Source organism: Phasianus colchicus, chromosome 1 (assembly GCF_987193195.1).
Source record: "Phasianus colchicus chromosome 1, bPhaCol1.hap1.1, whole genome shotgun sequence".
In the NCBI taxonomy this organism is placed as follows: Eukaryota; Metazoa; Chordata; class Aves; order Galliformes; family Phasianidae; genus Phasianus; species Phasianus colchicus.
The window spans coordinates 145,494,291-145,521,508 of record NC_143436.1 but is presented as its reverse complement, the minus strand read 5'-3'; the positions used below and the strand labels follow the sequence as shown (position 1 = coordinate 145,521,508).

Here is a 27,218-nt window from a genome sequence, read left to right as displayed (position 1 = left end):
GACTGGTATATTGATTCCATAAAATTTACCAACTGGTTATTATTTTTCAAACTAATACAAAAATAAATTCTTAAAGCACCTACTAATATTTATTATATCCTTTTTGTGGGTAAAAACCTAGCAGCATCCCTCGAATGCTCACGTTAGCTAATGTGACTCTTACCATCGTGGAAAAACATTTTACATTATAACTGCTTGGGACAGGAACAAAGGCAACATATATTTAAAAGACCAAAAGATTTAACTGCGTTTGTTGAAAGGAAAAGCAGTGTTTAAGGACAGGTTGCACCAGATTTTTTTCTTTGAGTGTGCTGAGTGCTGAGACTTATCTTTTAGAGCATGCAAATGTCTAGCAACTAAACTCCTCTTCTGAAGATGTGGTGGTTGTAGGATGCAGCAAAGGAAATTATTTATATACAGTGTCAGCAGTGGTGTTACCACCACTTTCAACTTTACCTTAAGCACATATCCATTCAGTACTCTGTCCTGTGTACAGGGGGATGCCAACACTGTGGGGAGGAGGACAGCTTGCCAGCAGGACTTCGCAAGCATCAAGCAGGATCATAGACAGAAAAAATCCACCATTCCTTTGGCCTGAGCACCGTCGTCTGGCTATGTTATCCAAAAAGTTATTTTCTCAACTATTAATGTATAGTGGCATACTGTTGGTCAAACAGCCCCTAAATTCCTTCCTTGCCCTACAAAACAATCAGAGCAGGGACAAGGGAGGATATGAGGTCATCATCTTCCTTGTTTAATGGCTAAAAATGCTAAGCTCTAGGAGACAGAAATGAAGGAGTGTCACTTGTGTGAAATGCCTGGTTGCTTGCTTTGTTCTGACGGGGATTTGGTGAAGACAGAACACAGTAACATTAAGGGCAGAGCTGCTTTGGCTTCTTGAGATGCGTCTTCAGCATTCAGCAGCTATAAACCTGCGGGGTCATACCTGTACTTGCAAGGTACGTAGGATGCCTGCAGTATGCGATGCTAAGAGCAGCAGCACTGTGAAGGAAAGCCATTGGCATTGGAACTGGTGGTGGAACAGCCTCCCACCTAGGGTTCCTGCAGAACTGGGGGACTGAATAATTCCTTGTAGAATTCCCAGTTTAATAACATTGCTGGAGATGTGGGAAAAGGCAGTTTTTTCCAGCAAAGTACTTGAGACTAAAAACTGTGGGAAAGAGCACTTTTATTATATATTGATTTATGGAAGGGGAATTATTTTTGGCACTTTCCACTTATACATGCTATTGTTGTATTATGCCATATTGGATGGTTCTATATGCATGCACGGATACATATATCTACACTTATATGTGCATAAATAAATACATTGTAAATGTAAATATATGTGCAAGTAAATAAATACATAAACATAAGCATGCATGCAAATAAATGAGTGCCTACTTCTGAATGTCGTAGTTACAAGCTAACAGATAACTTTATCTTTTAGACAGGATATCCTACTGCCTTTCCCATGTCTCAGATTTTCAGTAATTCCGTTTCTAGATTTATTGTTAATTACAAACTTTTACTGCTTTTTAAGACTCTTAAGTAGTAGCTTTTTTTCTTGATTGCATCCAGAGTAAATGAGATTATTATTTTGCATTTTCTTCCGTATCAAATTCCCCAAAGAAGGAGGAAATTCTTTGCTTTCTAGAAATATTCTGGAGAAAAGAGTGGCTATGCCATGTTGGTTTTTTTTTTCTTTTTTTTTTTTCAGTGCATCAGATGCTAATCTCTAACAACAAATCTTGCTGTCACTGAGACATTAGCTCAATTAAAATGTTATTCAGGGAGATAAATGTTGAAAGTCCCAGACATTCCTCCTATCAGCTAGGAAACAGATGATGATGAGCAAGGGGTGACATGAAACTAAAACTGGTGTCTGAAATCATCCAAATAACGTATTATATAATCTCAGATTTGAGAGCCATACTTAGCAAGAACATTTCAATTTGATCCATAGCACTCTCCAGTACTTGTATGACTGTTTTCTGCCTCTTTTTCACTCCTTTGTTTGTTTCTTAATGTTAGTACTGATAGCTGATCTGCTCTGTAGAATTAAAATATATCTCAATACAATTTCACTTTTTTTTCTGGACTGAAATATATCTCAGGTGATTCTCAATTAAAAAAAAAAAAAAATTAGGCAAATTTGAGAATGGAGTACTTTTTTCCCTCTTTTTCTAGTACAAGATAGAAGGCATACATTAACTAATTATCTAATTTCTGTAATTCTGAGCCCATGTTTCTGACAGAGGTCATTTAAAAAAAGACCTTTAGCAGAAAGAAAACATGATGCCTCTATATGTTTTCACAGGGAATTTTTTCCACAAAGTTATATACCAGAGAGTTCAAAGAGTCTGTATGTTGTTTAGTTTTTATACAGATGTTCAGTGGTATAATGTTTACTTACAGAAACACAGCTGCTCATTTAAAATGCCATAAAAATAGTTAAATGGAGGTAGACCTAATCCTGTTTCTCCATACAGGTTTTATTTACATGTAATCCAGGACTTTTGCTTATCTACTGTATGTGAACGTTAGAAACCAAAAGCAGTTTTCTTTATTTGTGGAATGGAGGCACTATGTTTTTCTAATCTCGCAGTAAGTACTGCATCAAGACTTTGGGGAGCAAAATTCTAGCTGATGGGGCAGTGACCCCTTCTCCTTCTGGTCAGTCCTTTCCCTTGATCTCTGAAATTTAGGTTTAAGGCTGGTGATGGTGGCGTGTGCTGAAATGCAGGAGTGTGGGAAATCCCCGCTTAACAAAATGGCGGTGTTTTGTGGGAGGGGTCATCTGGTGGAACAAGGCCACTGGGGAGGAGAGCAGCTTTGAATCCCAGTGTTGCCTGAGTTTTGGCTGGCTTTTTGCGTTTTCACTGACCATAGTCAATAGATGCTGTAGCAACTGCAGCCATACAAGCCATCTCACCTGTGAGATACAGATAAGAAGCCCCCACAGGGCCTGTAATGCGAGGCCTTGCCCTTGTGCCTCCACAGAGCCAGCCTCACCAGGTGCTTCCAGTGCCCAAGAGGGGCTTCTTGCTGTCTACTGAACTTCTTTTTTTTGTGAAAATAAACCCACAGAGATTTTCAACCCATCTCTCTTCTGTTCTTGATGATGATTTGTGGAACTCTGGTCCGTGGCCAGTGACTGACTGACCACCGAATGGGATGGGGCTTACCACGTGGAGGATCTGCAGAGGGGCTGGGGTCATGCTTTTATGACCACTTTAAGTCTATCAAGATGTGGTGAAGCTGATGTGAAGAGTTCTGTGAGAATGTTTAGAGATAACTAAATGATAAAAGTAGCTCCCTCTCATCCAAGTGGGCTCATCTCCTTTGATCCTTCGGTGACCTGCCTGGATGGGGAGGAAGGTTATGACAGTGTTCCCCCTTGAAGGGTGAAACTGGGGTTCTAACCACCCCAAATACGCACCCTTTTAGGGGCAAGACCTGACTCCTCGTTCAGTTAGGGCAAGGGAGCTTCATCCCTTTTCAAGTGGCACTGGTGCGTTCTGCGCAAAGCTTGTCCCTCATGCTGGAGAGCTTGGTGACTGGAGGGGTCTGGGCCTGAAGAAAAGGATAGGCACTAAATATAGCATTTCCAGTTTACCAAGGAGATGATTTTGGAGTGATATATCTGTGTTAGGGGTTGATGTGCCTGTTTCCATATAATAAAAATATCCTTCAACTGTGGGGGCTATGGGGGCTGTGGGGTGTGGGGTTGGTCAAATGGAATTGATAGCTCTCAACTATTCTTAATTTCACAATATTTGCCATTTCCTTCAAACCCAACATCCTAAAATCTCTCTCTTTTTTTTTTTTTTTCTCTTTTAAAGAAAACATCTGGCTTCAATTGTAAGGGAAAGTCTGAAAATACAAACCAGGGCTACAAGAACTAACAAATAATACTTCATGGTGCATTTTCAAGTGTTGAATTTTTTAATGCAGTCTCACAATGCAATGTCACATTCTTAATGATTTTTTAAATTATTGATATTGTTAGCAGATAAAAAATGAATGGCTTTTTTGAGAGGTAGAATAATGGGAAGATATGGAATAAATAAACAAATGGAAGAAAATGTAGGTGTTTATGTTTTCTCTGTAATTGTACAAAAGCAGTAATAATTTTAATTCTTGTAGCATAGCAAAAGAAAAAAAAAAAAGCAGAACAAGTAAAGACATGGGGTAATAAAGCTTTGCCAGGTGCTTACCTACTGGAGATCAGGAAATTTTTGCAGTCTCCATAATGTTGCTTAGTCTCACCATACTAATTTTGTGTATTTTAACTGTAGATAATTGAACAGGGACATAGTTTAAGGCATGAAAATGTAGAAATCAGAATTTGGGGGCCATCTCTGCTGTCTTTTTAAATTAATAAAATAAGATCTGCCCTAAAGTAGTAGGGCTAGGCATATTATTGCTACTACCAGAACTGTCATAGAAAGGTTCCCACATTTTGTTTAAATTAAATAGAGATAGAGGCGTAGAAAGTTCATTTGATCTTTTATAATGTTTTCATGGTTAATAAGATTTACGTATGACATTTTTGTATGATTAAAAGTACTGGAATTTCATTGCAGTAGACATTAACTCCTGTGATTGAAGTTAAGTGAGATTTTTTTTTTTTATAGCTAATCAAGAGTTTAACAACCTCTGGGGCATTTTAAGAAAACGTTATACTGTACTTAACGAACATTATACTACAAATAAGAGTGATATTTCTGTAATTAAAACAGTCTGGATATTGCTTAATGAATGTTTTTCTTATCTTAATGTATAGGCCATAAGGATTCATGTAGTTGCCTTTATTAACTTGTGGAGTTAGTTAAAAAGCTGGTTAAAACAGTAAGTCCATATCGGGTCAATATAAAATGCTTATGTAGGGATTTCATTGCTCTTATAAATCTGACTAGTTAAAAAATAAACACAGCTGCTTGTTTGTGCCATCCTGAGCTGTACTGCAGAGTGGAATTTCTGTCTGTAGACATTTCTAAAGTAAGTATTGCCCTGAACTCTGAGCTATTTGGGAGTGTTCTTTATCATCTCTTTAGAAAATATTTTAGAACTTGCTCCACACTGAAAACCAAAAGCAGAGAGTAATTCTTTTTCAATTATTATAGCTGCATTTGCTGAGGAACTAACAGCAGCATGTGGTTGTTCTTACTCCTATCATATTACATCAGCTTTGATGTAATTACTTTTTTTTAATGTAATTACAACGTATTTTAGTTTCTTCAGCAATTTCATATTCGCTAATTGCTGGCTGAATTTTTCCTCACCGCTCAGCTGTTTGGCATAGAAACAAAGCAGAACTGATGCAAAATGAGGCTTCAATCTGAAATGCTCAATGAAACATAGATCGTATTTTTCCTTTTCATCAGATTCTGAAAATAACACGCAGTTTATTTCCCAGTTGAGAACGACTGCCTTTATGTTGTTAAAAAGATGTTCACCAGCTGGATTGCATCTGCAAGCCTCCAAATCTCAATTTTGCACCAGTCTGTGTCCCAAAAACATAAAAGAGGAGGTTGACCTACGAATAGCCTTCAAACACATATAGAAGAGTTTCAGCATCCCAAATGAATCCTCAGTCCTGCAGGCGCTTCAGCACACGGGCAATTGTAGGTGTTTGACGAGTGCTTTTGATTTCTCTGGGCAGAGCACATGCTTGAGCAGGTTTACAGGAGCAATCCCAACGTGCAGAGAAGATTGCGGTATGGTTTTGTTTCTCCTGAGTAGTAAAAGTGTCTGCGTTTTATTTAGTAGCGCAATTTGCATACACTTCTAAGTAAGTGCACAGGAATCACTGAGCTGTTGGTGCACGGCAAGTATAGTACGCCGTAAATTGTAAATCGACATGAAATACAGCCTCGTTGATGAAAAATCCTCAGAAGTACGAAGGAGACCTCATTTTGTGAAATCGCCTCACCACAACAGAAATTGGAGAGAATAGAAATGGTGATAAAACATCCGAAATCCTGAAAGATGCAAAGCGTGGGGCAAATGTCTTCCCTCTGACAACTTCCCTGGTCTATTGATACTGACTCTTCTTTGCCCAGCTGCTTCGTTTAAATATTACCAGGTGTAATTTTATTGTAATTACAACTTGAATCAGAGCTGTTTTTAGGGCCAGCCCTGTTTGCCGTTATCTCTTGCTGTGCATTGCTGCATTTCTGACCCCACAGCTCTGGTGCAGGCAGCTGCTCTGGCCAACAGCACCGCGGTGCTTCATCGGGGCTGATTTCACCAAGTGCTTGCTTCTTATTTTACGTGGAATTCGTTAGCGGTCCTTGGCTGTGGCTGTTTGGGCCTGGGATGGTAATGACAGTAATTAGCACCGATTTCCGAATCCCAATCTTGGTGTCAGCCCCGCAGCGCTTGGCACACATGCAGGCAGCGGGCCAGCGGCTGTGCGAGGAAGAGAGGGGAGTGGTGAAGAAAAGGGATGAAAAACAGAGGGAAAAAGCTCTGTCCAAATGCTGTTACCCATTTTTGTATGCGTGTGTGCACAGGGTTGTGGTTGGGTGCGTTTGGAAGCGTTCTGGCAGTTAGCAGCAAGGGCACTGTCCCCGGGCAAGGCAGGGAGAAGAATGTGAATTGTTCCCTGACAAGACAGGGGTGTCTGGGTGTGACTGCCCAAAGGGAGCATCTCCTCAAAACTCTGCTTTTCCGCAGAGGCCACTTCTCTGATTCTATAAAAGCATTGATTTGTGCTTGTTTTGTGTGCACTTTCTAAGGCAAAAATTGTTTACTGGGTTCTCACCAACAGCTCGTGGGTACTGTGTGCCGCATCCTCCTCCCAAACTGGAGGATGCTCAGCTTTAGAAGCCCTGTTTGTCCCTTGGTGTCACACAGCCCTGAGCACGCTTTGGTTTGTACACAAGAGTGATAAACCAAAACAAATCATAAATCAGTGCCATATACTCAAAGTAATCTCTATTACATTGCCACACACGTCTTCTAATAGCTGATCTCACGTGCAGTCCTTTCTGAGCCTTCTGATGCTGTACTGCCGAATCTTTGTCTTTACAGTGAGATGTTTTTGTGATTTAAAAAGGGTTGTCATTTCGTTGCAATTCTGTGAGAAATGTGTCATGCAAGAACTTCTGTGTGGACGTTGTACGGCTAAATAAAATTCCCAGAAATCTCTGTGCGGCGTTGTGGATTAAAAGTGCGAAGAACAGACACTAATCAGCTAAATGAGATCACCTGAAATTTACCTATAGAAATTGAAACTTCAAAACCTGAGCGATGCAGCAGAGCCCTATTGGTGTGACACGTTGCAGAGAGGTATCCACATGGAATGAGTGGAGTGGCCCATCCACCACATGTCACGTATGTTACGGCTCCCCAAGACAGGACACCAATTAACCTTGGCAGCACACACACGTTGCCATGTATGCACACAGACTTTTCTGTGTGAGCAGCCCGTCGCTGTTAGTGGCAGGCAGCCCTGTCACCATGACCCGTTCTTTAAATCTTTTTAAAATTCCTCTATTAACCCCAAGAAGCATCACACCGTCATCTTCCTCAAAAATGAACTATTTTTGCTGTCCTCTTCCTGCCCCCAGCCTCATTTGACCGTTCTGAGCAGAGAAGAGAAACCCCACCTTCAATCACAGCAATTCAGGGCATGGTGGGGCTCCAAGTGAACTAAAACAACGGGGTCAAATGTGGTTGAAAGAACATGCAGGGGTAAAGGTCTTTTTTTTTTTTTTTTTTTTTTTTTTACATTTAGTGCTGGTGGGAGGAGAAAGTTTGGTTAACTATTTAACCTGTGATAGCCTTTCATCATTTTATGGCTTAGGGGTCCGTGGTTTCAAGCCATTGTCAGTGAGTTATTGGTTTGTGCTCAATCTGTGCCACAGCCAGGCTCTGGTTTTCAGTGATACGACTCACACAGGTTCACTGGAGATAGAAAAAAAACTACAAATAGCAGCTGGCAGCAGACATTTTCCCTAAAGTGACTCGCCAGCAACTTTTGCTGTGGTACTCTGTTTCCATCTGAACACTGAACTGCTTTCTTCTCCACACTTCTCCACACCACCATTTCTTTTCCCAGTGGAGCTCTGCATCCCCAAGTCATTTCTCTCTGGGTTTGGAAAACAAGGTTTCAGTGCCCAGCCCACCTTGGCCAGCACTGCCATGGGGTCCCAGGCCTCCCCACACCCCATTACCCAGTTTCTCTGCTCCCCTTGCTGCCTCCCATTCTGCCCCTTCTGGAGCCCGCAGTTCATCATTCCCAGGTCCTCAGCCCAATTGTGGGATCCCTTGTGACTCTGCACGAGCTCTCGGGGTAATTCTTTTGCCTTCTCAAGAGCCGAGAGAAGGGGTCCTGCTCCAATCTTGGCTCCTGCCTTCTTACACCTGTACAGCTCCATCAGCGTCAGGAGCATTCATCGTAGCGCTGGGCTGCTGGGAGATCGCACCAGCCTTACTGGAGACTTAAATGGCAGGCAATGGCTCTTTCGGGATTCCTCGACTTCTCAGCAGAGCTGCTTTTCGAAAGTCCCAAATCACGGGAGAAAGCCGAGTTTGGGGTTTGAAGGCTTTCTTAATTTTCTTCCTTTTTTTTTTTGTTTTTTTCTTCTTTTGGTGCGTCGGCCTCAGTGGGATCAGAACAAAAGAAGAAATCAAAACGTAACGCGGAGCCTCTGATGTGTTGATCAGCCGCAGTTCTGATTTTAGCATAATTGGATCACCGTTAGCGGCGGTTGTGAGGCGAGGTGCCTGGATGCAGCGGTGCCTTCCTCGGCAGCAGGCATCCCACGCCTTCCTTTTCCCCGCTGCCCCCAGCAGCAGAGCGCAGCGCCGCAGCCCGCACTTTGCCGGCGGAGCCCCGCGCTGTACCCGCACGGCGCTGCCCAAAGAGCCCCTTGTTTTCCGCCCGAGAAAACGGTGCCCTTTTTTTTTTCTTTTTTCCCCGTGTTAACTTCTCAACAATCGCGGAGAATTTGTTCTTTTGTTTTGTTTTGTTTTTCTTTTTTTTTTTTTTCTTTCTTTAAAAGTGCAGCCCTTTTCTCTTTCCTCCTTTTTCTCTCTTCTTGATATTTTTATTTCCCTTTTATATGGAGACTTGTAGATTTTGTCACTTCAAACGTCCGCTGGTCCTCCTCTTTTCTTCTGCTTTACAATACGCACTAGGAGATTTTTTTTTTTTTTTTTTTTTTTTTTTGCATATTCCTCCCCTTTCTCAGTGAGATATTGTCGCTGACCAAATTTAAAACACTACAGTATTTAGGATCCCCGCGGTGCCATTTGAAGTATTTGGACCTGGAAAATGCCCCAAGCAATAACTACCTGAATTGCTTTTAATTACACAATATAGCTGCATCATTTTACTTCAGATTCTTTTTGATTGATGCTGTAAGGCAATTGTAACCATGGATGATGGGATTAAGTGCCTCTTGAAGTGACTTTAGCTTCTTGTGGGAACAAAGGGAAAGAAGAGAACACTTAGTCCCTTTTGGAGCGAACAGCCTTTTTTCACTTGCTATATAAAGAAATACAATTAACAAACATTATCCCCAGAGGTGAATTGAAATGTACGTGCAGACAATAACTGCTCTTGACTGCAATTAGACATATATGATCCGAGGAATTTTGGCCATTCATTAGTGCTAATTGTTTGAGAAACAAGCCCACAGAACAAATGATTAAAATGTTAGTGCCATAACCGGGATTATTAGCATGTGTGATAAAATGCATGCGCTGCAGCTGTACCAATAAAACTCTCGGGAAAGTCGCTTTGATTTGACGAACGCTCGGCTTGGCTGTGAGCTGCTCGTATTTGCACAAGGCCTGCTGATGTTTATAACAAACAACTTCTCGCTTCTTTTCTTAATTAGAAAGAATTACCATGCAAATTGGGGCGCTTTGTAATTTCGCGCGACTCGCCTTTGTCTTCAGTGGATCGTTTGTGCGTGTTGGGGAGCTGCTCCCTTGCAAATCAGACATAGTCAAACCGCTGCATTTAATTTGTGTGTTTTGTTGGTTTTTTTTCACACATCAAACAATTAGCTGGAGGAGACTTCGCTGTGTTAGCTGTGCTGCGTTCAGGGCCGCTACTTATGATCTTTAGAAACTTGTTGCCCGCACCGTGCTGTAGGAGTAGAGAGCTGGCCTACCAAGCCATGGGTATTATCCCATCTGTTGGGCATGTGATGCTGTAGAGTCTCTTCTAGGATGATTGGGTCTGGCCAATAAACACGGAGCAGAGATGCAGGCTGAAGTGCTGATCTTGAGAACAACTTGTGGAAGTGCTTTACTTTCTGTGCTGCAGTTTGTTGGCTCCAAGGAGAAGGCACAGGTGTGTACCATTCAGTATATGTGTGAACACGAGCAGTGCTGGAATATGACCATGCAGTATGCCTTGGGGTCATGGTTGTGCTTGTCAATAGTTTCACTGGTTGCTGTCCTGCTGTATGGCTGCCATCACAAAGTGCAGCTCTTAGTAATTCAAGTGCTTTTGTTTCCTCCTTCCTGAGGATGAGCTATTTGCTGTTCAGGTAAACTGTTCTCAGAGGATCAAGAGTAACTTTATTTTGCCAGTTACTTTTATGTATTTAATGTAGATTTTAGTAGAATGTTATGTTTGCAGAAGCAATGTGCCTTGATCACCAAGACCCACAAGCATTCAACTTGCTCCTGGATGCTATGGATGGAAATATGCTGCGGTGAAACTACACACTGAGCATTATCCAGTAGCCTAGTCCTAGTTTTAACTCAGAGTGCTTAATGAAAGAAATATTGTCTTAGCATATTAACCTGGCTTATGTCTGTGTATTTAGTTTTAAACACAGTCAAGCTTAGTTTGAGTCATCAAAATACTTGTAGTCAGCAGACATGTAAGATTTTCTTCCTCTTTACAGCATGGGGTTATAACAAATTGCATTTCCCCTTTAAAAAAGCAACCACATTGGGGATGTTTTCACTCCATCAAAATAACAGAAGATGATATCAAGATAGTACTTGCTGCTGGAATAGCTAACTGTTAGTATGCATGCCACTGTCAGATTTACAAGGTGGCAAGTGGATTTTGTTGTGGAGCTGCTTCTTCCTGGGCAATTCGTTCTATTGCAGAACATAAAATTTGGCTATGCAACACAAATGTGCAGTGAGAATGGGATTTTTTTAAGAATATTTGGCAAAATAATATTGTCAGATTGTTTATTGCAGTCACACCTAAGTATCTTTGATAAAATTATTTTGCACTCACATTTCTAGAGCTCTTTGTTTGGGGAAGAGAAGGTGGTGTGTTGGTCAGCCAACAGCAGTTCCTTCCATACACTCCAGTTTCAGACAAACGTCCTGAAAAAGCTACTTCATGTTTCGTAAGACTATTAATTTGACAAACTGTCAATATATTTTTCTAATATTTTGTGTCTGAGAAGCCTGCCTTTTGTGCCCCTGGGGCTGCAAGTTGATTAACTGAGGAGAGCCCAACATTTTCTAACACTGAGCCCAGTAGGTTCATGGATTAAATACGCTGCTTCTTGAGGGGAAGCCGCATTGCTGCCCCATCTAGAGGAGTGTTCACAGATGTGAGTGGGGATCTGTAGCTAAGGCTGCTCTGTTGGCAGTGAGGGTTTCACCCATGCCATTGTGTGATAGGAGATATGTCTCCTCCTGGTGTGCTCTGAGATGATGGTTTTAGCCACTTCTACCAGGGTAGGATGGGTTGGAAGGCTGGTGGGAAGCAACGCCTTTGGGCATTATGGATTTGAAGGCATCAGAGATGAAAAATAGAAATGAATCCCCTCATACATGTCTAGTGAAGGACTGCAGAATTCTTTACTGACCTGTGTGTGTCACAATGAAAAAAGATCCTCCATTCTTCCACTTTCTACTTGCTCTTCCAAAGTGTACTGTTGCAAGAAAATGAGATTAAGCAGACTTAACTAGCAGCCACTTGAGTTGCCTCAAGTTGTATCATCACCCCCTCTTCAATGCGAGGCTGTGAGTGTGGAATGGTTTGTGGGAGAGGAGCAAGGAAGGTGCTCAGGAGAAACTCAGCTGGTGTTGATTATCAAGATCTCCAGCATCCATGTTTTGGAGCTGCTACAGCTGGAGATAAGATTAACTAATGAGGTTAGCGGCATAGTTTGTGACAAACAGTGACGCATTTCTGTTTAACACCAAAACTACCATGTTGCTTAGGTTGAGACACATTACAAGGAAGAGATTGGTGTGGGATTTTTGTGGGCTCATGAAGTGAGTCCACCCAGGATAGGCAGCAACCTGGCAGAGGTGCTAGTGGAGTAATTGTCCTTTTCTGATTAGTTTGCTGAGATAAAATGTAATTAATTAAAGTTTTCTTCGTGTTTTTAATTCAAGATCTGTCTTTCAGGATGCCAAGTCTAGGGGGAGGAAGAATGCATTGGTAGGGTTAGTTTAGAAAGTGGTCTGTCAGCAAGGCATCACATTGGCTCTGATGTAGATTGACTGAACTCATTTCCAGATGTTTGAGAGGGTTAGTCACTTTTGAAAAAAGCCTTGTGTGCATGTAGCTGTGTGTTATTCAGATGTAGCGACCTGGGAAATATTATTAAGAGGGACACAGGAAAATGCATGGGTCCCTGACGTGATGTGATAATGACATATTCAGTGTGGTGCTAGAAAAGCTTTGCATTATTCAAAGTGCTGAATAATATACATGATAATGCATAATGGTGTTGGATTATGGTAGGATTATTTTGTGACTTATAAGTGACTCGTGCACTGGCTATGAAGATGAGTTGTTTTATTTTGTCCTCAGTTTTGATGTAGCAGAAAATGTCTGAGGGGTACAGCTTGAAATAGGTAGAAGCAGTGCTAGTAGGGCAAGGGCTTTTTTTGAAAGGCCATGAAATGCAGTGGTGCTGTCTGCAAAATATTTCTCTGTGCCTGTAATTATGGAGCAAGGCAAGCTCCCTACTGTGCTCGAGGGCAGCCTCTTCCAGCAGCCCTGCTGCCTCTGAACAGATTTGGGGTGGGTAGGCCACAGCCTTACCAGGAATGATCAGCATGGAGTGGAGACCATCACAAACCCAACACCTACAACCACTCAGATGAAGCCCACTCAAGCCCTGTGGCACTACAGGCTCATACCTGTGCTGAAGTGTGGGGCACGAAGCCTTTATAAGCATGAAGAGATTCTGTGGCCAACTGGCCTGCTGATGATGTTGGTGGGCTTGTGAGGCTCTGCCAGCATTCCTAGTTTTTCTCGTTTCCCTCTCCATCCATTTTGCTTATTTAAAGTTTGCATGAAAATACGTTTGTTGAAATAATCCTAAGGTTGCAAAATCAACCTTGCAAAATGGTGTTTGTTTAACCAGCCTTCCTTCTTCATTCACAGCATGCCATCCAGCTCCTGCAGCACATATGGCAGGGAGCAACCCCTGTCTTAAAGCAGCCCTGACTTGCTCCCAGCACAGCCTGTGGAAGAGTCCCATGGCAGAGGGGAAAAATAAAATAAAAACATTTCTGTATTTAGTACTTTTCATGGGGCATGAAATAAGCAGTGCAATTAAGGCCACGTGGATAACCTCAGCCCTAACATTTCTTCAGGTCTGGGTGCTATAGTTTGCAACTTCTGTTGAACATGGTGTTTTGGGGGTTCTATACCATAATTACCTTTAATACTGATATCTCCCTACCTTATCTCTTCCTGAGAAATAAATTCAAAAGGCCACTATCTGGATAGGAAAGTTTCATTTTCAACCTTGTGATTCTATGATTCTATGATTCTATGATTCTATGATTCTATGATTTTTAAGATATCGTCAAGTATTCTTTTAAGAGCCTAATTTCAACTTTATCCTTTACAGGCTGAGTTCTTCTCTGCCAGCTGGTGTTCCCAAGCTGAGCTATCGCTTTGCATCATCTCACAAGTACATTCCCAGGAGAGCTGTGCTGTATGTACCTGCGGATGATGAAAAGAAGATACAAAAAATCCCATCACTAAATGTCGATTGTGCGGTGTTGGACTGTGAAGATGGCGTGGCTCTGAACAGAAAGGTAATTAAAAATTATCTATGCAATACAATCAGCGCTAACTTGGATGTGTGGGCAAATATTGCCTTTGCCTAAGGGGAAGTGGCAATCAGACAGACGAAGATAAATCTAAAGATATACAAAGTAAAGTGATAGTGGTAGGTTTTGTGAAGATGTTGGAAAACGTGCTTACCCAGAACTGCAAGAGATGGCCCCTAAGTGGGAAGCAAGTTTTGAAGGAATGCAGGGCTGGGCATAAGCACTCACCGCAGAAAAGTGGGAGGTGCCATTATTTTTGCCACATATTTCTTGTAGAAAAAGAGGAAATAGACTGTTAGAAGAGAAGCAGGGAAGGAAGAATTGGCTCACAGTCATCAAGCAGGAATTTTGTTGTTGAAACAAAAGTTTCAGATTGTGAGCAAGAGTATGGGTTCAGGCTTGAGCCTTGGTGTATTTAGAAGTATTTACTCACTGAGATTTTCAAAGGAAATGTTGGTAGGGTTATTTCTGAATAAGTTAGAACCCAAGTCCACCAGGGACTGAAGGGCATTTTAGATCCAAGGAGCTGCAAGAGATCAGGCAGAGTGAGAAATAAATGTAGATGTGTGAAGTACCAGTGCTAAGTTTTTGATTATGTTCGATTTTGTGAGAGAGAATGATCCAAACATGCTTTCATATATCCTTGCTAGCAATCTTTTTAAAGTATCTCAAATGAACCATTAAAATGTTTCACATCTCAAGTAATGCATACCAGAAACTGGTTTGAATCTTTCACAATGAAAGGTATTTTGGAACTGGAATATAAATGTGCCAAAGCATCATCTTCATATTCGTGTTACTGTTCATTTTACAGTATCTCAAACAAAAGCAAGCACTATTTAGGGTTTGAGTATTAACGTGTTGTCCAGAAAGTTATGAAAATAGGCTTGAAAATTTTTCCATGTAATTTCAAAAATGTGGCTGAAATTTTATTCTTTTCAGTTTCTTGGGAGTTAATGTTTTCCAGAAGGACTCAATTTGGTAGTGTTCCCTTTAACTTCCAGGTCTTCTGTACAAGTATGTTGGAAAGAAAAATATTACAGAGTTTTCACATAATAATTCCAGCTCTGAAAAGTGAAAATAGTGCTGCTGAATGTTCATGTGTACTGATGAAGGCAGATGGAAACATTTTCCTGTTGCTAAAATTCTGTGTAAAAGGCTGAAATTATATCTGCTGTCACAGTGAATTAGTGTTGTTTAGTTCACATTTGGAAGGCTGATACTGTAAGATGACACAAGACACAATTGTGTGTTAAACTAGCATTTTTAGGTGCAGCTTAATTATGTAAAACAAACCATTTATAGCAGAGGCATCAATTTGTAATACAGGATGACAGCAAAACGAAATTTTATGATCAAGGTGACAAATCTGATAGTAGTCATTTCTAAAGGGTTATAAAATTCCAGCTTTGTTGAAGTGAAGGGGAGCTGTGCCACAGGCTGTAAGATTTCAAAGAAATTAGGAGAAAATTATGTAATACAGACTGGAGGTGACAGACAAGACCCTGACTGAGCTTAAATGCAAACAAGAAGCAGATAGGAGGTAAAAGTAGGGGCAAGCTACCAGAGAGCAAGACAGAAGTGCTGCCTGGGCACACAGGGACAGAAGGTAGAAGGTCAAAGCTTGGCTGGAATCTAAACCAGTGAAGCTTGAGCAGGTCAGCAAGAATGGCTAGTAGGAGTATATCAAGGAGAAGAGAAAAGGAGAAGAAGGAGTAGGTGAAGTGTGGACTCACTGCTCCATGAAGCCTCGGGCTTTATTGTCGGAGTCTGCTCTCAATCCTCCTAGGGCATTTCTTAGAAGCAAAATTTGTGGCAGGAGGACATAGCCACAGTAGGGGAGGATGAAGTTAGGGTCTATTTAAGCTGGTCTGTGGGCACACTGGAGGCTGCTGAGGGAGCTGGCTAATGTCATCCTGAAGCTGCCATCAGTCGTCACTGAAAGGTCATTGCGTCTGGGGTGGTTCCTGATGCCTGGAGAAAAGAAAATGCTACAGCCATCTTCAGAAAGGGTAAGAATGAGGAACCACAGGCCAATCAAGCTCTCACTAGTGTTTGCAAAAGCTGTGGTGCTTGTCCTCACTGAAGTTATTTCATGGCCATAATGGACTGATCAAGACCAAATCATGCCCAACAAATGTCTAAATAAGTGATCATGTTTTAGTATGAGAGATGAAAAGAGGTCTACCTTGACTTTGTCAAGACTTTGGCATGGCCTTACACAGTATCCTGTTAATCAGCCTGAGAAGAAATGGATTGTGTGGACAGACTGTAGGGTTGGTGGCAGTTTGGCTGGACGTGGGTGATGCGTGCTGTGTATATTTTGCAGTTGCCCCTTGTGGGGCCAATACTATGAAAATTCCAGTTGATGGGATGGAGTGCACTCTCAGCAGATTCATGATCATAGCAAATTGGGGGTGCAGTTGATAAACTGGAAGGGGCAGCTGTTTGTATGGGGCTTGGCCTTCATTTGTTGGCAGAGACGTAATGAAGTCCAGCCAAAATAAAAGTAAACTCAGAATCATAGAATTGCTTAGGTTGGAAGTTGGCCTTCAAGAACATCTTATTTCAACCCCTCTGCCATGGACAGGGTTGCCAACCACTAGACCCTGTGATCTCAAGGACAAACCAGGTGCACAACTGCCCTGGTGCAGCTCTTCAAAGAGGCCCTAGCAGTAGCTGTTTTAAGTGCAGCTGAAGAGGTTTCAGCAGTGCACCCTGTGGCAAACGTGGCCTACTGCCTCAGAGTCATGCTGCCAGGGATGCAGGCAGCTGGTTGGGGAAAGGGTTCCTCCCCTTCAATTAGGATGGTGAGATGAGCAGTCTGTGGCCAGCAGGAGGCCCCAGGACAAAAGAGGCACTGAGAAATAGGGGGGAGCCTGTGAGGGGCCAAGGTGGTCCTGGCACAGGGGGAGAGGCTGAGGGAGAGGAGTTTATCCTGGTGAGGAGAGAGCAGAAGGGACCTTGGTGAGGCCCTACTTTGATCAGGCGGATGGAGATGTTCTACTGAAGTCTCTTCCAACCTATGAATTAGTCTGTGTGATTGCATGACCTAGTAGCAAAGCATAATTCAAAGTGATTGGAAGATCGAATTTCATTTTTAGATCTGCCACAGATACTCAGGAAGACTTTGATTATTAGGTTCTGTGAATGTGAAGCTGAAATTGTTACTGCTCTTGCTGCTTAATATATTAACATTTCTGAGGTGTTTGGAGACTTTGTGTGAAAGATATGTCAAGAATATGCACTGAAGTACCATATTCAGTGGCCCATTGCAAATGGGTCATCTAAAACTGAGAAAAAAAATACTGGATAATACAACAACACTGAGTTTGTCCTTTTGATTCATTATTCTTAAAATAAATAGTGCTGATGATTTTTGCTGTTTACTGCCATGTTTTGTAACAACAAAAATTCCACCTGTGAATTTTCTTGAAACTACTATTCAGTGTTGGGATTTTGGAAAGTCAGAACCTGACTGAACATTCACAATGCTTTGGGCCAATTTCATCTGCTTACACAAGGTCCTTGCTTTAATCATATCCAAGCAGCAAATTTGAACAACACCTCATCAAGTCTGTTTTACAAGAGTCTGTGTGGTACACATTCAGGTTATGCTAAATTCAGATGGATCAACAATGTGGAATATCAGCAGTTCCATTTGTTTTAAAATGAAAAGTCATTTGCAGTCTGAATATAGAGTCATAGAGTCATAGAATCATTTGAGTTGGAAGGAACCTTTAAAGGTCATCTATATGTCAAACTGCAATATTTCTGTAGTATCCAACCTGTTTGTCTGTTTTTTTTCCTTAACAAGACAGTGCCTCTCTCTGCCCTGCTTAAACAGCAGTCTTGATGTCATGGTCTCTGCAAATACATTTCTGAAACATCCCAGAACCCTGATAATTGTCTGTATTCAGGTGTGTATTCAGCGGAGAGCATATTCTGCCTCACCAGGTAAAAAGGTGCTGGAAGAAAGAAAAACTAATTGGCTGCAGAGTTCAGGTTTCTTGGAGGAACATCTTTATTTCTCCACACCTGATACCCCTGTTGGGGGCAGGTAATTGCAGCGTGATTGTCTGCACAGAAAGTAAAGCCATATGCAAGTCTTTGCTCGTTTTGAGACAGTGGCATCATGGGCAGTTCAGTGATCAGGGAACAGCTGGCAGGAAAACAGCCTCCTTTGGTTATAGCATTTTCTTTGTAACTTCCTCTGCTTAGTTCTTCCTCATCCTCTAGCATGAGTCCCCTTCCAGGTTCCTCTGGACCTTTGCCTGTCTTCTGCTTCCCAAAGTCTTCTCTTCGTCTAGCCTTTGGTCATGGCTCAGCAGCCTCTGGTCCCATCACTTAATAAATAGCTTTCCCTCAATGTTAGTTTTTGTTCGGATTTGCCAGAATGTTAACCCCAGCAGTGGTGTTAGACCTAATTGCCCTTTCATACCAGGGAATTAAATCCTGCCAGCAGTATACAAATATTTATCACTCTTTCTCATAAAAAAAATTTGACATACGAAGCTTCACATTACTCATGTTTTTCGCAATACATGTATAAAAACAATCTCTTGGATTAAATATGTTTGGGAAACTTCCGTGGGATCCCCCAACATGAAACACTTGACTTGAAATTGAGTAGTGTTGCTGTTTTTCCCCTGGAACTGAAGAGATTTCTTTCATCCAATAAAAGTAATTAATATTCAGGGCTGCACTCTAAAATGATGTCAGACTAATGAGAGTTTAAGTTCTTTTGCTGTGAGACAGGATTCTATCACTTTATGTCTTGTAGAAGGAAGCTGCCTGCTCCTCCTGCGCCTGAGCAGTAGAAGCTGGGGAAGAGGAAACTGTACTCCATCCTTTCCTCTCATCTCTGCCTTCAGTGGGCAAACAGCAGGCCATGAACCTTCCTGCTCTCCCTGCGCTCCTCAGCAGTGAGGGGAAGTTCAATTTGGCTGGGAAGATGGGTAGGGAAGGACCTATTTTGGCTTATCTGCAGCATGGTCTCTTAGGGTCAAAGCATAAATTTGCTCCCACTTAATATCTTTTAGCAGCCACTTAAAAGATCATCACTGTGCTGTGCCATGGAAGAAAAGGAAAAAAAAAATCAATTAATTCTTTTAAATCATCTGTTTTTAAAAAATAGGATTAAAGCCTGACCACTTTTCAAACTGTTCCATTATGAATAACGCATATGTAAGAGATGACTCCGGGTTTCATTACAGTTAAGAGCAGATCATCCGCATACATGCTGATTTTATGGAGATTTCTCCCCATGAGAATGCCTTCTCCATCGCTGTAGTGATCTGATCCTGGGGTCAGAACAAGTAGCACGCCGGAGAGAGAGCATCCTATCCTAGCATTTTTCCCCTAATATGAGGCCTTCTGACCTTTTTATTCCTTATCACAGATGAGAAGAGGCTCTTGCATACAAAGTAACACTTCAGCTGAGTTTTGGGGTGGAGATGAATACATAAAATGGGTCAGCATGGCATACAAAAAAATCCTAGGCTTTCCTTATTGAAATGCATTTCCTTGTTGATCTTACTGAAGGCTTTTACTGTATCAATGGAAAAAAGCTGCAGTTGGTTTCCATAAATCTCTAGTTACTTCAATTAAAACCAACAGTGTATTATGCTATGATGATCTTTTAAAATATATATATATATATGTATATATATATTATTATTAAAGCCAAGATGGTTGGGATTTATCAATGCTGCAGGTATTTCTCTAGACTCATAGTGAGAATGTTAGCTAGTACTTCATAGGCACAGTTGCATGAAACATTGATAACTAGGTTATTTTACCAGGTCTTTGCTTTATTTATAATAAATTAGTACTGTACCTAATTGTATTCCTCCTACGGGGAGAAGGCTTGCTGATAAAGTGTGTAGAGAATGATTAAATGTACACAGGCGCATAGTAGGGTGACTTCTCTTCAAAAGATGCACAAAATTAAAATGGGAATGCTGCTCTCCCTGGTGGCTTGCCATTATTAAAAGTCTCAGTAGCATGGGAAATTTCTTCTGTAGGAACTGGGGAGTCCAAAAGTCTCTCTGGTATATTGTAGGGAAGCTGAACTGTACAGTGAATCTCTGCAAGGCCTTTTTGATCCTTGAAGAGTTCTGATGAATATACATTTTTATGAAAGTTGTAAAGTATTTTTACTTTCTTATTAATCCCACCATGGTACTTGAAGAACTGCCACTCCTTACTGGTAGCTGTGACAATAAAAGTTCTTGTTCCTATTGTTTTATCCTACAAGCCAATCATCTTCCTTATAGGAAGATTTGAAGATTCATAAGTATGGTCACAATTTTCAGCAATTTTCTTCTTAATGATCTCAATAATGTTTGTGTCTCTTCAAGCAAAGCCTTTGAAATGCCAGTTATTTCTTTTCCACTGATTCAGATGTATCCAATTAAGTTTGACTTGAACGTATTCTGATATAACAATTACTACTGACAGAATGGTGTCTAGAAACTTAGCAAAAATGTCTTGGCTCAGTATTAACAGGAATTTCAGACAGAGGTATTTTAACAGACCTGAGAAAATGCTTGAAAACACAATGTTTGTATAGATTTGGAATTCATTTAAGTCTTCATGAGTAGTCCGCTGTCTTCAGGCACAGCAATGCACATGGGTACCAAAGGTTAATTGCAGGGCTAGAACTCATTATTGCTACATATTTCTGTAGCATTTCTGGACCGTTTTGCAATATTTCCCGTGTTCTCATAAGGAGAAGGACTTGGCTGTGCAGCCAGTGAGCATCTAGCACTCGGAAGGGCATCACTGAGTTTTGAGTGTGCTATAGCAAATCAAACCAGTGCAAAAAGTTGTGTATTCACATGTAACTTGGAAATCCATTGGATCCAATTTGGGTTGACTTCTGTCTGTATGCAGGTATGTGCATGGAGTTATGTTGCCAGGGCTGTGATGATAGCAGAAGAGAGCAAAATGTAAAAATACTGCCCAGACAGCTGTCAGCAGTGCTCTTGGCACTCAGTAACATTTGTTCCACGTCTCCTTTTTGTTGGTTATGAGAAGAGATATATGTCTGTCCAAATTTCACTTGCAATGGTCTCAAAATCTGGTCTTGAGCCTAAGACTTCATGATTCTTTTAACAAGCAGTCCACTCTGCTTATCCTTCCATGCTGTAAAGACCACATTTTGAAAACAGAGAGGCAAGCCAAGCATTGGGAATCTTACATACTCCATTAACAATGGCATGAAACAGAAGGTGGTAGGGCACAGAGACTACAGAACTTGCCCTCTGTTAATTTTTTCTGCTACATATCTCTACAGTTAGAGCCAATGAAGTGGTCTCAGTGGACCTTTACTCTATATAGGTGAGCTAAGAGAAGGCAGAAATTGATTGTACTTTTCCCATTGTATCAGTCACAGGATAAGGAGAAGTGGAGGGAACCTTAGAAACACTCAGAAGAGACATTTGACTGCCACAGAAATGTTGAGCTTGCCTTAGCTTGGGTGAAAATCGGCTTGAGTGGCTGTGAATTGTTGGCAAAACCTGTGGTATATTCTATCAAACTACTTAAACATTACCCATTTACCAGGGAATTAGTGGTATTTTTAGGAAACAAAACAAGTGTGGTGAGATACTAGGCAAGAAAAAGGAATTTTTGATGTCAGATGGTGGAACAACATAGTGGTACACATGGAAGTTGCAGATGAAGGTAGCGATGTCTCTGGTCCTGGCTAAGCTTGGGAGCGTGGGCAGGTGTTTGCTGTAAGTATGAGATTTAACCTCTGGACCTTTGGTTTCATTAGTTATTCTTCTTGAGGCCAGAGACAACGATTCTATCTCTCGTTGGTGAAAAAGAAACCCCATAGTATCTCTGCAGATTACGTACCTGAGCTTCATTTCATCCCATTGTGTGTCTTAATTATTAAGAGTCTACAATCCCTGCTATGCTCCATCTTCATAGACAGATTCAGCAGATCTTATTCAAATAACATTTCTCAGTGAATTAGGACATTTGTGACTAAATGTGTATTTCAGGATAAATCCCAACAGGAGCTGGAGCTTCCTTCTAGTATACACTGCTACATATAAAATTGAAGATCTTCCCAGCTCCTAAGCTTGCCCGATATCCCTGAGTACTTTTGATTAGCTCATTTTCTCATTAAGTTTCAAAAGTTATCCCCTTTCTTTGAATTGATGATTCCATGAATGTTCTGTGAATTGAAAGCCAACTGCCATGCCAAGGGTTGCTGTGCTGGTATGCATGTGTGTTGTGCAGGACAGTCTGTTCCCAAAGTAAGCAAAGAACTATCTTAAAATCAGCCATTTATTTCCACTGAAAGCTAAGCATATGCCATGACATCCCTTCAGCTCTGAGTGGAGTAATTTATCTCTGTTCAGCAGAAGACAACACATGGATTACATTTGCTTAAAGCTCTGTTTTTTACATATTCTCTGAATTACTTCCTTCTTTGAATTGTGAATAGGCTTTATGTTAAAGAGTGCTTTATACAGCTGAAAAATACACGTCTTTGGAATGAGCTGCTAACCAATATAACTACAGGACCAAACTTCTGGTTTACTGAAACCGGAGAGCATCCAGAGCCATGAATTCATTTTCTGCTAACATACCAGAATAGGAAAAATGATATGCAATTCTGGTGATTTTTCTTGTCCCCATCTTAAAAGCCATAATTAATTGGGAACAGAAAGTTAGGGAAGCACAAGTACAGTTCACTCACATCTAAACCTGCATATCACTGCTTGTTCTGCAACAGGCTCCAGGGGCAGGAAAGCTCTTAATGTGTCTCTGCATTGCCCATAGTCATGCCCACATTTTGGGCTTTCAACCAAAGAATTCTACTGCAAAGAAGTAGAAAGTATCCTTTTTTTTTTCATCCTTTCAGCTAAGTCAAAATATCTAGCAGCATTTGAAAACTACTGTTTTATCACTGCTTTTTATGTATGTATGCTGCCTGTGTGTTTGTTAGCACACCTAAGTGTGTTGGCTGAAGTCTATTGTTTTTTTTTTTTTCTCCAAAGGCAAATACACACACCCACAAATCCAGCATACTACAGATTTTGATGTTGTTGTAGGCTAATCTGGTGAGGTTGCCCACCTTTCCTTTTGGCTACAAATGTCACAATGGAGGAGATTATGATCTCTCTTCTTGTTTATCAATAAGCAAAGTGATGAGCTGACTGTGGAGTCTGATTAGCACTTTGCATAATTTCTGAAAGGATTAATAAAATCATACTGCTTTCTGCATTTGACTGCAATTTCTATCTTTAAAGGAGCTTGGTTGCTCTGAGATTTCTGTTTCAACTTCTAAATGGCTGCATAGCCTCCTAGTATCTGCTTTACATCATTGTAATCACTTTCTGCTGTCTTTCTTTCACTGCAGTACATTAGGACTACCCTCTCCAGAGCAATAAACTTGCCAGTTATTATCTCTTCAAGGCTAGGGGAAAAGAACTGCAAATATTTTTCTTCATTTCTGATCGCTGAGCTCCAGAAGGTCATAAATCCTTGTATTGTTCCTTATTTGGGAGCAAATGGTTGTAAAGATGATGGCTGTTCATTTTAGCGTCATTGTAAAACATTGCTAGCTCATTCTTCCCTTCTTACTTGTTATGGTATGGTATAATATTGCCTCAGAATAGCTGTTCCTATGCCAAATTTGAGATAGCTCAATCTTCTAAGGTTTTGTGATTAAACTGTGCGTTGTAAGGGGTTACACTGAACAAACTGATATTCTCTTCCTGCTTCGTCAGGTTATTTGGTTACATTTTAAACTTTGACTCCACACAGGCCCTATCTTCCACTCATTAACCAACCATTTTTAAATAGAATAAATACAGATAATAATTTAGCATACATTTTCTTGAGAAAAAGGGCAGATTAATACATGTAAACACGGGTGAATCTATTTAAATAAACTGTCCACAAAATCCTTACAATATGTAAACAACATTTGTTATGCCTTGGAGATAGCATATGATTGGACTCATGAGGCCCTGTTTATCCTACTGAACAGTTTCTTTCATAACTTCAAAGGGAATTTTATATATTTATGGCAATAGCAGGGTGTTAAGTGTAGCTAGACAGAAATTATACCTCAGCTATTTAAGTTAATGCCAATAGGGATTAAATTAGATTTTATAGCTGTTAGTAGAAGTCTGTTTTGTAGCTAACAAGTGGGATTTTTAAATCCTGGAAAGCATAATCCTATTATAAAACTGGCAGCTGAATTAACATTATCTAGGAAGCACGTCTTCACGGATTAACATTTTTTGACATTAACAAAGAAAAACTAATGCTACAGGGATATTAGATGCTTTTCCCAAAAGTGGGAAAAAAAGGGCAGTGAATATAGGACAAGATAAATGGCATAAATACTGCAGTAAGGAAAAAAATGGAGTGAAATATGCATGAGAAATGAAATCTGGGAGTGACCGTGTTCTTTATCAAATACAAAAGAGATGCACAGAGGAAGAAAAGACTCTACAATTGATACCTCATATGTTAGCCCACGTGTTGATTTATACACAAGGCATGGCTATCCTGTGCTCATAGCCATGAAGGCATTTTGCTATCCTGAAGTCTGAGATCTTTTCATCCCAGATAGATGCTGTGAGAGACAAGAGCTGACAGTAATGCAGAAGAAACACTCATCCCTTTATTAAACAGGACCATAAAGCTGTTCCACAGGGACACTGTAGAAGTTCTCTTTTCCTTGAAGGGCAGTTATGGAACTGCTGTAAATGGTAGCTGTACAGGAGATGAGTGTGTCACTGAACTTACTGTCTTGCACTACCTTTTTTTAGGAATCTATTAACTGTATAGGCTGACAGCAGTGGTATAAGCCACAGCGACTTTCAATTAAAAGTCTCCATCCCTGTATCACAATGAACTTTTCATTACTTAAAATTACAAAGAATACATCTACTTTTCATTATTTTAAAAGTTTCATGATTAGAATCTGAGTCCTTGTTCACAACTGCAGTATTGAGATAGTAGAAGTATTTTGTAGTGTAAAGTACTGGAGAATCCACTTGATATACACAGAACAATTTTCTAGACTTTGCAAAATATTCAGTGTTGCTCATCCTGTACAGGTCCTACAGTAACAGCATCTGTTGGCTGCCATCTTGTCTCACAAATTTCTTCTGTCTTGTCAAATATAAAATTTCATTAACTACTAATAAGAGATGAACTGCAACAATTTCTTCTGGCTTTACCTTCTAACATCCAAATCTCTTGGTTCAACTAAAGTCACCGTTAGACTGGATTTTTGTGATCAAAGGCTGAACTGTGGCATGGCTTTACAGGTTGATCCTTGGTTTGTTGCATTCAAAACACTGAATTTTTCCATTGCCTTCACACACATGCTTGATTTTCTAACTGATGGGAAATCACATACTGAGCAACCTCTGAACAGCACTTGATTTGACTTGACAGAAACGAGCAGAAAGAACAACTGGCTTTTAGCCTGTGACAGCCATCTCAATCCCCAGTCAACAAATGTCACCTCTTCCTATGTCCACGCCTTCATACCAGCATAATTGTTGTCAAAAGGAGGGCACTGCAGGGCTCACATCCTCCCAGGGGTGATGTTTCCTGTAAGAAGAGTGACGATGCTTTGCCGTAAGCACACTCAGTGAGTCGAAGCGGTCTCTCAGAGATCTCTCTTTCTGTCACTGTTGGAACTCTGAGCTCTCTCTTTGCTGCCAAGAGAGAGCAGTCCCACAAGGGTCACCTTTCCAGGCCATATGGTCTTGGCAAGCAACCTCCTTCCATACTGATTGGGGTAAGAAAAAAAAAACAAAAAAAGCACCTGTAGTAAATCTGTGGGTATCAAGCCTAATTCCTTGAAAGAAGCAGAGGATTTATTGAACTGTGTCTTTTTTTCCTTCTATTGGTAAATACATGCAGCAGGGGAGCCCAAGACCTCCATTTGGGATCATTTGTTGGAGGGCATTCTGCGGTAACAGGAGTGTTGAGCTGGAGCAGCTGTCATCATCTACTTCAGTCCCCTGATCTGAAGTAGGATGAAGTTTATCCATGTCAGAGCCTTTGACATGATCTCTCGCCATATCCTTCTCTCTAAATTGGGGAGATATGCATTGAAAAATGGACTATTTGATGGATTAAGAACTGGTTTGCTGATTGCAGCCAAAGGGTTGTGATCAATTGTTCTGTGTCTGGGTGGAGGCTGGTCACAAGTGGTGTCTTGTGCCCCTTGGTCTGGGGCAATCCCAGGTGTTTATACAGACTGGAGCAGCCCTGCAGAGAAGGACTTGAGGGTCCTGGTAGACGAGAAGCTGGACATGAGCCAGCAGTGTGCACCTGCAGCCAGGAAGGCCAACTGTGTTCTCAACTGCATTAAAAATGGGGCGGCCAGCAGGGAGAGGGAGGTGATTGTCCCCCTCTACTCAGCTCTTGTGAGGCCCCATTTGCAGTACTGCATCCAGGCCTGGGGCCCCCAGTACAGGAAGGACGTGGAGCTCTTGGAGCGGGTCCAGAGGAGGGCCACTAAGATGATCAGAGGACTGGAGCATCTCTCCTATGAAGAAAGGTTGAGAGAACTTGGCTTGTTTAGCTTGAAGAGAAGGCTCCAGAGAAACCTCACTGTGGCCTTCCAGTACTTGAAGGGAGCATATAAACAGGAAGGGGAATGGCTGTTTATGAAGGTGGATAGTGATAGAGGGTGGTGACATGCTGGAACAGGTTGCCCAGAGAGGCTGTGGATGCCCCATCCCTGGAGGCATTCAAAGCCAGGCTGGATGTGGCTCTGGGCAGCCTGATCTAGTGGTTGGTGACTCTGCCCATGGCAGGGGGTTGAAACTAGATGATCACTGTGGTCCTTTTCAACCCAGGCCATTCTATAATTCTATAATTGTATGATTCTATGATATACCCCACTCCAGTGGGTATTTCTGTAACCTGCTGCTGTTGGTGTGGCCCAGAGGTGGCTATGGTTCTTCTAATGTCTGTTATAGATTTTCTGATATGTCAACACTGGTGGATGGCAAGCTGGACATGAGCCAACAATTTGCCTTTGCAGCTCACAAAGTCAACCATGCATCCTGGGGTGCATAAAAAGCAGCCTGGCCAGCAGGACAAAAGAGCTGATCCTGCCCCTCTATTATGTGCTGGTGAGGCATCACCTGGAGTACTGCATCCAGATGTGAAGTCCTCAGTACAGGAGAGAC

General features: G+C 41.3%; 1 protein-coding gene across 1 annotated transcript in view; it reads left to right on the top strand.

Moving 5' to 3' along the window:
- CLYBL (citramalyl-CoA lyase) overlaps positions 1-27,218 on the top strand; it is a 155,825-nt gene that overhangs the window by 66,106 nt on the left and 62,501 nt on the right. Inside the window, exon 2 of the mRNA XM_090129290.1 lies at positions 13,821-14,010. Coding sequence (XP_089985416.1) covers positions 13,821-14,010 — 190 coding nt within the window. The remainder of the gene's footprint in view (positions 1-13,820; positions 14,011-27,218) is intronic.